At 46.4% G+C, this 11188-nt stretch overlaps 1 protein-coding gene across 1 annotated transcript in view; it reads left to right on the forward strand.

The window, feature by feature from the left end:
• PAPPA (pregnancy-associated plasma protein A, pappalysin 1) overlaps positions 1–11188 on the forward strand; it is a gene marked incomplete at its 5' end in the record, with an annotated part of 150187 nt that overhangs the window by 109110 nt on the left and 29889 nt on the right. Inside the window, 2 exons of the mRNA XM_009864832.1 lie at positions 1946–2114; positions 8466–8649. Of these exons, the coding sequence (XP_009863134.1) occupies positions 1946–2114; positions 8466–8649 (353 nt within the window). The remainder of the gene's footprint in view (positions 1–1945; positions 2115–8465; positions 8650–11188) is intronic.

Consider the following 11188-nt stretch of genomic DNA (forward strand, 5'->3'; position numbering starts at 1 on the left):
ATCACTCTGTGTAGGTCAGCTCTGGGTGAGGGTCGTCCGTTCTGCAGAAGTGAGGAGCGTCACCGTCATAGTGCTGGCAGACAGGGATTGAAACGCAAAATTTTGTTGCATACAAGGGTATTGAGTTGGCCAACGCAGAGGTGAAATTCTCCTTCCTCAGTCCTGTCAGCGGCAATACTTCATGCACAACGAGGGAAAAAGATCTTTCTGAATGTGGAAATTGTTTATGGCTCATCACACTCCAGGGAAGGGCTGCCACCGAACAACCACCCTTAAATGACAAACAGCGGACACCTCCCACACAGCACAGTCGGGGACACAGACGTGAGTTGTGGGGGTACATAATGCTGTCGCTTAATCTGATCTAGAGCTCAGTGGAGACATGTACAGATGTGCTTCTCTGTCAGCGACATGAGGATAACAATACCAGCCCAGGTGTCTCACAGGGGTGTCATGAAAATTAATTAGATAATGTCTGCACAACGCTTTGAACGCAGCAAAACACCACGTACGTGCTAAGTCCTGTGCTTACTGGATTGGATTTTGGTGGCTGTTAACCCTTTTTGCAGGAGACAGAAATAACTTGCATGTAAATCCATTTCAAAATAGATGTATTGATGCATTGCTTTTCTTTCTTTCCATGATTTTCTCTGTTTCAGTTTCTTCCCTACCCACGTAGAAATGAGTCAGGGGTTTCCCTTCTCAGAATTAGTGGAACTGTATTTAGTTTAAATTCATTTCAATTTTCAGCAGAGGTGTATCACCCTGTAGGAATCCTTAACCCCCAAAATTTTACCTGTAATCCATCGAAATGTCTTCGCATATAGAATCATAGAGTCATAGAATGCTTTTGGTTGGAAGGGACCTGTAAAGGTCATCTAGTCCAACCCTGCTGCAGTGAGCAGGGACATTTTTAACTAGATTAGGTTGCTCAGAGCCCCTTCCAACCTGACCTTTAATGTTTCCAGGAATAGGGCATCTACCACCTCTCTAGACAACCCGTGCCAGTGTTTCACCACCTTCATCATAAAAAATTTCTTCCTTATGTTTAGTCTAAATCTACCTTGATGCTTTAAGACTCTCAGCATTTTCATTGCCCTGTAGCTGAGGGACTGCCCCACGCTCACATCTGAACATGTGCTGTAATGTTTGACTCAGGTCGTCAGAAATGGTGAAAGATTTTGTGTCAGCCAGACATCTCTGTGTCTACATAAATAAAACAAAAACCTCTCTTTACAAGTTGTGCTAAATGTTACAATAATTTACTGTAGGAAGAGAAGGCAGTTTCCATCCAGGAAAACATTTTATGGATGGCAGGACAGCAACCGGAGAGATCTGAAATCACAGCATGCTGCTGAGCCTGATAAGAGCTTATCAACACAGCTACACAGCTGGTGTTGGGTCTTCCTCATGAAGTGGAATAAAATGAATGTGTTGATTTCAGTTGAGTTTCTCAAAGATAAGAGTGTCGATCACAGAAACCCCTCCTCACATGTACACCCATGCACTCTTATCACTAGTGGTATCGGGCAGAGAATTCAGCAGAGATATAAAATTGCATGGGGCAGAAGGACTGCCTTGGAGGGAGAGTGCTCTCATGGACTGGCTGGCTGGCTGGCTGGATGGATGGTTGGATGGATGGATGGTAGGTACAGGAGTACCAGTTAAATATTGCAGAGGAGAAGGCAGTTCTGCAGAACTGGGAGGCTTTTCCCTTTTGCCACAAGACTTGTAGGTTGCTTTCATTGTCATCACCATTACCACTGTCCCTTTCCTTTGGAAGACCTTACTAGAAGGTGTGCTCATGGGTGAGGAGCCCTTCACCAAGTCAGGTTCAGTATGGAGTCTGTACCTGCTGCCCAGCATGTGATGACTTTGTCAGTCCAACACTCTTGGTTGTTTGGAATGAATTAAATGAAAATACCATTTCTTTTCTCCCATGTAGCTGCGTCCACTACTCCTGCGAAGCCACCGACTGCCAGAAGCTGGAGATCGAGAACGCGCTGCTGGAGTGCACAGGGGGCGGCTGGTACAACGGGGCCCAGTGCAACGTGAGCTGCAAGACAGGCTACATTTTGCAAGTCCAGCGAGATGACGATCGCAGCAAGAGCCAGGTTTGTGCTGCTGGTTTTGTATGACCCACAAGACAGGGATGAGCAAACAGATGTGGAGAAATTGAGAAATAACCCAGCCTAAAACCAAAAATCTCAGCTCAGCCCTGGGACAAGACCCTATCCAAACACTTCTAATCAGAACAGGAGCCAGCTGACTCTGTAGGAAGAGGGTACTGACAGTGAGCAAAGCTCAGCTGTCCCTCAAATTTAGAAATTTTCAACCCAAAAGGTTTAAATATGTTTTCAGGCCTTCTCTGATCTCGTTGGCTCTCTTCAGCCAAACAGTCTTTCTTGGGTTGTTTTTTGGGGGGTGTGACGTTTATTTTTTGCACAACCAGTTTCTGGACAAAATAACCTCTTTTTTATTCCTTGAGTCGAGGCTAACAGCGTCTTCACTCCTTGTAGTGCTTCGGTCTGTCTGCTCCCAACCATCCCCTGCAGAAATGCCTTGTATCGGTGCGGGGAGGGGTGGAAGAAAGAACCAAACCTTTTTGCTTCCAAACAAAGCACCAAAAACTTAACCCAGCTAGCCAGGGAGTGCTCCCCATCTTCTCTAAGCCTGGCATTAATAATCCAGTCCTACAAAAGCAGCATGTCTTGATGCAGTGAGCGGGGCCTCAAGGAAAACTATCAGTTTCTTTAAACATGAAAAAAATGCAGGTCCATCATGCTGCTGGAGGTGACCGAGGGGTCTGTGCAGCCTCGAGGTGTTGCCGGGATCAGGGTACATGGGGTATGTGGGTGCAGGACGGACACCCCAGTTCGTGCCCTCATCTCTAACGCTGCCGGGTCCTGTGAACACCATGTGGGGGTAGTTTCCCCCACTGGCACCTTCTCATGGGTTGGGGGCCCAGCACGTACCTCAAGGGCTGGGGCGGGCGGCCGCGCTCAGCAGCTCGTCTGCGTTTGTGAAATCGTGTGTTCTTCATAAACTCGCAGAGGGGGGAGACAGAGTGGAGGGGAATGAGTCAGCCCTTTCAACTCAATTACAAAACAAATACAGGACCCCGCGAGCTGGGCCTCTTCCATCCTAATTGGCATCAGCACCAGAACCCCAGCTCCAGCTGAGCATTTTTACAGAGCAGAAAACAAGTTCTCAAACGAGCCTGAATGGCTGAACCAGGACATAGTTGGAAGGGATCTGTACATTGAGCACACAGGAATCCCAAACCAAATAAAACAGCCTAAACATGTTTCAGGAGTGCTGTGTTATTTAAAGGCAAGAAGTACCTTTTTGAGGGAGGCTCAGCCAACTGTATATGGCTTTGCTCTGAGAAGTTTGGTTTCCGAGCCTTGATCAGACTCATATGACAGGAGTGGAGAATTTTAGCACCCCTAGCTAACGTGATTCACTGCCTATTACAACATGCTTCTTCTCACCCTGCTCTACTGTTGCACTTCATCTTTTTTCCACCGATAAAAACCCTGAGGCCAGTGGCTTTGTTTTGCTCAGTGCTGTTCAAATCAGGGAGGGAGTGCAGCATCTTAAAGATCTGTTGAGCTAAGCACATTAAACACGAGCTGTAAAAATGTATTCGTATGCTTCAGAGATCTGTTGAAGCGGAATAGGCGGTTTCTTGGTTTATTTCTTTAGGTCAGGTGCTTCAAGACAGAACTTGTGGAATGTATAGGCAAGAAATGAATTATCCAAGAAAGTCTGGAATCTGTGGTTTGGGTTCCTCTTATGCTGTTGTGTTTAACTGCATTGTGATGCTTCTCAGCATCAGCATCAGCATCAGCACCAGCACTTGCTGATCGGTCAGAGGGACTTTGAGGAACCTTGCACAAAGCTGTTGGTTGTTTCACTGTTGGTAGTTGGACATTCTGCTTGTTGGACTGATTTGATGGTCTAGAACTTTTTCTTAATTAACTGACAGCATGGGGGACTGCACAAGGAAGAGGAGGAAGGACGGTAACTTTGCACGTGATGATGTTTCACGCTCTTGAGTAGGAAGGAAGCTGAGGTGAGGTGCAGTGTCTCAAAGAGCAGACTAAACATCGGTGGCCCATGACCACTGCATGCTGATGAAGATGACTGACAGACCAGTCACCCCAGTTTAGCATCTGAACTACGTTTGTCTTCCTCGTTTCACTGAAAAGCAGAAAAAAAGGATGAACAGAAAATTAAAAGCAAAATTTTCAAAAGCACCTCAGAGACGTAGGGGCACAAGTCACATTTCAAATCAATCTTTTACATCTAAGGGGTCTTTGAAAGTCTTCTTAACAGTTTCTGCACTTTCTGGCCTCTGTGTCTTCTGAAGCCACCATTTTAATCAGTCTTAGGGCATTCGTGTCTGCTCTCGGAGGAGCTTCCATTCCCAAATTCTGTTAAAACTCCATAAAATCACCAGACTCTAAAAACCATCAGCACTATGTGCTGAACAGAAACAGAAACTGTTTGCTGTTTGAAAATTAAAAAAAGCTGAGCTGTTTACAGACTTGGGCTCTCTCTCATCCTCATTTAGGGACTTCAGCAACAACAACAAAAAAGGATTTGTATAGCGATGAAGCAAGATGCTTCATGTATCTTTTTCACAAAGAAGATCTCGGGATGTTTTCATCTCCCCCTGATTTCTTTCCACCCCCCTGACAACTCCGTCGCTCTTTCTTCTCTGCTCCCCCTTTCCCTCTTTTGTCTTTTGCTGTTTTCCTCCCCCTCGTCCTTCGCTGAAAGCTCCGCTCATTCAGTTACTTGTTGTCATCTCTCCTTGAAGCTACCACCACTGCTGCTCTGGTCAAGAGGTGTTATTTAAAACCCAGCAGCTCCCTAATGTTGTGCAAAGGCATCATCAATCATGCCAGGAAAAGAAAGCGCGGCTCATGTGGGTTCAATTAGAGGCACAGTAGTGGGCAGAAGTGGAAGAATACTTAGAGGGGAGGGCACAGCTGTTCATTTTTAAGGAGAGGAAACTTCACACGTGAAGCATCGCTTGAAGAAGGAGCCGGCTGGGATCTTGGGCAGCAGGAAGGAGACTTGAATTCTCCCAGGCTGTTAAAAGCCCCAAGAAACAAATCTTTCTGGCACCAGATTTGTTTAAGTTTGCATCCTCTTCACTGTACCGCACACTGTATCTTTGGAGGCCCTTTCTTCTTCCCCCTCTTGCCTCCTCCTCGCCTGCCCTCCCTCCTTGCGTAAGCCTCTTTTGGAAGGCAGGACATGAAGGGAAGCGGTTGCTGTGATGCCAGTCAAAGCAGCACAAAGTGCCCAAAGTGACAGCTAATAAACCGGATGAGAAAGTCAAGTGCTTCGTGTGGACTCCTGTGAGCTGAGTGACCTTGTCAGATCAGACAGGCGAAACGGGCACGTGCCTGCTCAGGTTTCGGGTGGGAGATCTGCAGAGGCAGATGCAGACGTTGCCGCTAAGACCCAGTGCTGGATCCGAAGGCGACAGCGCTCAGGCGGAGTGGATCGGAAACACCCTCGAGGTGCAGAGACACGGGAGCTCCTGCTCAGCGCTGCGACCCTCGCGCCTTCGGGTGGGACGTTGCAAGAGAGAGAAGCTGAAAGCTGGTGGGTGCCATCTGCAATAATTTCCGTGGTAGGGTTGTCCTCCGTGCTTTCAGGCAAAGCCACTAGTCTTTGTCTCCATGGGGAATGTTCTCTGGCACATTCTGCTGTAGAAACGTGTGTGCTGCTATTGCTTGAAGTGGTGACATGATAGACATGCTCTAAAACGTGCCATTATTATGTCTGACCTTGAAAACCTCAGCTTCCATCATACAAAGTGTGGAACAAATTACTGGAAAAGCTGAGAACCTGGGGTCTTACCCACATGGGCACAGCTTCTCTGCATGGGAATGGCCTTGCCAGTGTGCCAGGAAGAGGAAAAGCCACATAGGTCTGCAAGGAGGTGACTCTTCCAAATTTGGTTAATGTTTTTGTTGGGAAAGTACCAGGGGGAAAAACCCAGAGATGAAAACATAGAGGCACTCTTTTTTTCTTTTTTTTTCCCCCTCCACATTAAGGCCTAAAATAGAGGCAAAAATGAAGTGCAGTGGGAATGTACCTGTAATGAGGGATCCCTTCTGAGGAGGGGTGACCCCAGGCACGTGGCATCTCCAGCAGGCTCTGGTGTCCTGCAGCTTTCTGCTATCAAAGATCACGGCTGCAGCTGAAATACTCTCCCAAACGTTAGCTTGGGCAAAATGTTCATGCCTGTATTCTGTAAGGTGTGACTGTCCTGCACAGATACTGCCTCTGTTTAAATTTTTGTGTTATATTCTGGACTCTGAATTTGCACTGTTTATTTGGTGTTCTGGAGAGGTACAGCTGATGTGTAAGCCTGTTCTTAGAGGAACTCCCCTGTGCACCATACTGTGCCTCAGCAGCCGGTATCAACTGGTAGGAACAATCGTTTATTTCTAAACTAGATCACACCAACCTAGTAACTGAATTCTTGGAGCTGAATCTCCTATCACTGGCAGAGCTCCTCTGTGCTCAGCGCGGATCCAGCATCCAGCAAGATAACAGTGCAATACCCGTGTCTTTTCCCCTACATCAGTAGCTTAGTTTTATATTTTAACCTCCTGCTGTCTTGGTGCGCAGCAGCCACGGTGCTGGAGGGGTTATTTGATGATAACATTTATTAAGGGCAATGCAGGCTTCTGTGAATGCTGGAGCAGCCCAGCCTGGAGTGTGGATGTGGTGGTGGTGCGTTATGAAGACATGGCAGTATGTTGTGTCACCCCTTCTCCTGTGGCCAGCACACCACAACTTCAGGGAAGCACAGGTTTCTTCAAGTCAACAACCATCTGTAGAATATTTCTACTCTCAACAGTGCAGATATGGTGATAAGCAACAAAGGCAGAATTACTAGCCACGTCAGGAGCAAAATGTTTGGGAATGGGAACACAGAGTGTCACTTCACCTGAGCGCTCCGAGAATCCTAGAATGTGCTACTCTAAAGTTGTAGAAAAGGCATTTTTTTCCGTCAGCACTGCTCCCAGTTTAAATAAACTCCACGGTCTAGAAAAGGGGTTTTGTGCCCACTTGGGGAGTGTCCAGTTTCTCAGCTCTGGGACTGCTTTTTCCATTCTGAATGCAACCATATATCAAAGGGAGACAGGTCTGAACTTCTGTTGAAACCATTAGGGTGTTTTTGCAAAAAGGGAATCCAGGTCCCTTTGATGTGTGCTAGAAAAATTCCCCTTCCTTTTATAAACCCAGATCAATGGCAGGCGGTGCAAATCTCCTGTGAGCATACCGGTCCTGAATAAAACATTCCCTGGAGACCGAGGAGTGCTGCTGTACGGCTTGATCGAATTCCTCACCCGTATCTTCCCCTTCTCGTGTCTGGGTTTCTCACATTTCTTTTTCTTCTGTCCCTCTATTCTGGTATGGAGGGAAGAGTTTTACTTTCATATTCTTAACTTCTAGTTTCTAATAGTTTTACATTTTTTAGTTAGAATGTGGACATGTTGTTTATTTTCTCTTTGCCAACATCTGTTTATCCCTCAGTAAATCCTTCATCTTAGCTTTGGATGGGTGGCTCCTTTACCTCCCACTTTTTTTTCTCTCTCCCTAGCACTCGAGGATTTCAGCCTGCTGCATTGGTTGTGTTATTCCTCAAATCCGTGGAAGTGTAGCTTCTAGGTAGCTATGATGGTAGAGTGACATTAGGGGAGTCAGGGCACAGGCACTGACTCTGTGTTGCACCTCTCAAGTGCCGGGTGAAGGTGTGGGCAGGATGCTCTTGGGGCTGCCCAGGACAAGGTCTGTCTCTTGGGCGTGCGTGTTCCCGGTGCCGGGGCAGCAGGGCCCTGGGATCATTTGGAGCCTCGACAGTTGAAGCTGTAAGAGCAGCTGTCAGGATCTGAGCACAACGTTGACGTGACCCCCATCCAGGGGCGACTGACACCTCTTGGGAGAGCCTCGTATTGGAGTCCCCAATGGGTTCATGTCAGGTTGGCTTTTGCCTCAAACCCAAGAGTGAGTTTGGCTACTGGCATGTAGATGGGGATCCCTTCGGAGTGGCTGTGTCACTGCAGAAGTGACAGGTGTCGGGGACAGCTGTCAGCTCCAAACAGCTCGGGCGTGCAGGCAGAGCGACGGGCTGCCCGGCGACGGGAGGCCGGCAGACAAGAGGTCACATTATTTGCAGTGCTCCGCTCTTTATATCGAAGCACTTTGGTGTCTCACCCCACAGGTGACAGAAACGCGTGCCGGTTCTCTGGCACCGTTTCTTGGGGGAGCTTGGTGGTTTTAGTAGCTGCTGTCCTCATGATGATGGTGGTGATCAGTCCCAGTTTTGCTTAACTTGTGAGCCAAAATAATGGCTGTCGTTAGACTTGGAATGGTCTTGATCTCTCCCTTACTGGCTGAGGTGACTGTAGACATGTGTCTTTTTCCAGATGGAGTCCAGCATCACTATGACTTGCACGGATGGAAAGTGGAACAAGCAGGTGACCTGTGAGCCTGTGGACTGTGGTGTCCCAGACCAGTACCATGTCTACCCAGCCACCTTCAACTGCAGCGAGGGGACCACCTTTGGCAAGAAATGCTCCTTCACTTGCCGACCTCCTGCTCTTCTGAAAGGTACCGGAGGGCGTGCAGTGAGCTGGGGGTAGCTGCACAGCTAACACAGACTGTTTCGAGTAATATATGTTACTGTTGCTGTTGTTTTAGAATTATTCATGATATTTTAAGTATGAAGAATTATGAGACTTTATGTGAAGGTTTATTTATATTAGAAGTTAAGTTGCTTTGCATCTCTCTATTACCTTCCTTTGACCTTTCCTTGATCACGGCTGGCCAGGCAGTAATGACAGTGAATATTGCTTCCATACAACCAAAACATGGAAAAGTCATGGGGATAAATCAGATTGAACTCTCTCATCTTCTTTCCCATGCCTTCTCTGTTTTCTGTGTCTGTCTCCTATGCTTCCTCCATGTATTTGGAAAGGACTGACAAGTCCTGTGGCACAGTGGCACAGTCTCCCATCACTGTTTTTCCGAATCCACCCATCACCTCTCATTTTCCACACTCTTTTTGCTCTAACTCTGACCTTTCTCTCCTTGTTTTGGCCTCTCTACAGTTTTTTTTTTCTTAAAAATAACACACTTTGCTGCTTTCATGCCTTTTCTCCCCTATCTTCTTCCCTGCTGCTTTTCTGCTAGCATCCCCATCATCTTCTCAGCATCATCAATTCTTCTGCTCACTGGCACATTACCCTTTTTGATCTGGTCCTCAGGAAACGAGAAAAGATATCATTGTTAATTTGAAGGAACATTAGAGCCAAATTAACTTGTCATCTTGCAGTGGAGTAATCTTAACTGCTTTTGCCAACTCAGGTACAAATGCTGTATAAGCTTTTTTTGTACACGTGGTATCACCTTTTCTGGGAGGATTCATTGCAAACCCCAGAAAAGGCATGGGAGATATTCTTCATTTCAGTGAAGGGATATGTTGTTATATATATATATATAAAACCAAATTACTTAATTCTTTAAACTCCAGTTTAGGAGGATAACCACAAGCAGTGAACATAAATTCAAAGTTAAGACTACTCAAAGGGGAGATTTTTATCAAAGAATTCCCTTTTTCTGTTCATGCACTCAGAGGGTTGTTTTCAGCAAGGGCTGTTTTTTTTTCGCTGAAAATGTCTAGATTTTTATCAAGGGGGAACTGAAAATAATGGTACTCATCATGACCAGCAAGAGCTTCAGCTGATGACTCCAGCAGGGGTAGCTGGAGGGATGATACCCAACCCCCAGGTCAAGGGGTGCAGCTGTGTAGCATCACTTCACTTTTGTCCAGAAACTCCGTGAGCTGGGAGGTAGAGGCACCATTTGGTGCATGGCCATCGGTGATGACTAATAGATGTTGCCACTGAGCTTCTGGGGAACGGCATTCGAATGACTCATGCCTAATTCAATCACTGACGTCATGACAGCCACTGCTGGTAATGTCACAGCTTATCACTTTGCAGTGGCAAGTATGATATCACCACGGCTGGTCTGCAGAGCTGCTGCATGAGTCAGAGCAGAGGAGCACGCTGGTGCTCTAGAAAAGAGCTCCCTTCTGCACAAAATCCCTCTGCAATCATCTGCAGTTGGGGAGGGGAGAGAGAAAAAGCCAGGGCTGATTTAATGCGGCTTTTCTTATCTTTGTGGGTAGGACAGGAGGGCTTCTCCACATACCTTCCTGAGCCCTCCAGAGCCTTTTGTTTTCTTCTCTGAATTCCATGCCCCGGCTCTCTTCCTTCCCCTCTCAGAAAGATGGCATTGCTCTGAGGTTAGCAGTTTGTCAGTATTATTTTGGATAACTCCGAAGTTGGCTTACTGTTGAAAATGTGCCTTGTGGGTTGAGAAGAGTTCCTGCAGCAATGCTTGGGGATTTCAAAAGAGTATTAGGGATTTTTGAAGGGTTAGTGGCTCACAGCTGTGCTTTGTTTCTTAGGAAGAGCTTATTCCTTTTCAACATACAGTATAAAATGACAAAGAATGTAAAATACACTGAGACTAGGCTACTTTTAGCTTAACCTTCAGAAGTCAAGTAGGTCATAGCAGAGGCAAATAGATCTATTGTACCTTTTACCTTTGAGGGGCTGGCCAAGAAAGCTTCCTGAGGAAAATGAGTCTGTAACGAGTATTAGGAATCATATTTATCACAGTTGTCCCCAAGGACTGAGAGTCCGCAGCTGAGGATGGCTCCTCATTGTGTTGGAGTAGTGACTCTAACACTAACAGATGCTGCTCCCAAAGGCTCCAAATTGAAATAAAGAGGACAGATTTGGGGAAGAGATATAACACAGAAGCAAAATGAAGAATGTAATGGCACCAAACCCTCTATTAATGCCATGACTTCGGAGAGGAGGGGGTTGATGTGTGAAGCAAGCTTCCTTTCAGGGAAGCACAAAATAAGGAAGAGAAATACAAAAGATTACAAAGCCAGTGTGGTTTCTCTGTGCTGTAGCATTGCCTGTTCTCAGAAAACACCGTCCCTAATGATTTAATGCCATCATCCAGAAGGAGAAAATTCATAGGACATACACGATTGAGTTTCTCAAACTAACCGAGGTAGCTTTTGGTATATTATGAGTGTAATGACATCTCGAAAAAGATTAGTCCTGCT

This window comes from Apaloderma vittatum, unplaced genomic scaffold, assembly GCF_000703405.1.
Source record: "Apaloderma vittatum isolate BGI_N311 unplaced genomic scaffold, ASM70340v1 scaffold2312, whole genome shotgun sequence".
NCBI lineage: Eukaryota > Metazoa > Chordata > Aves > Trogoniformes > Trogonidae > Apaloderma > Apaloderma vittatum.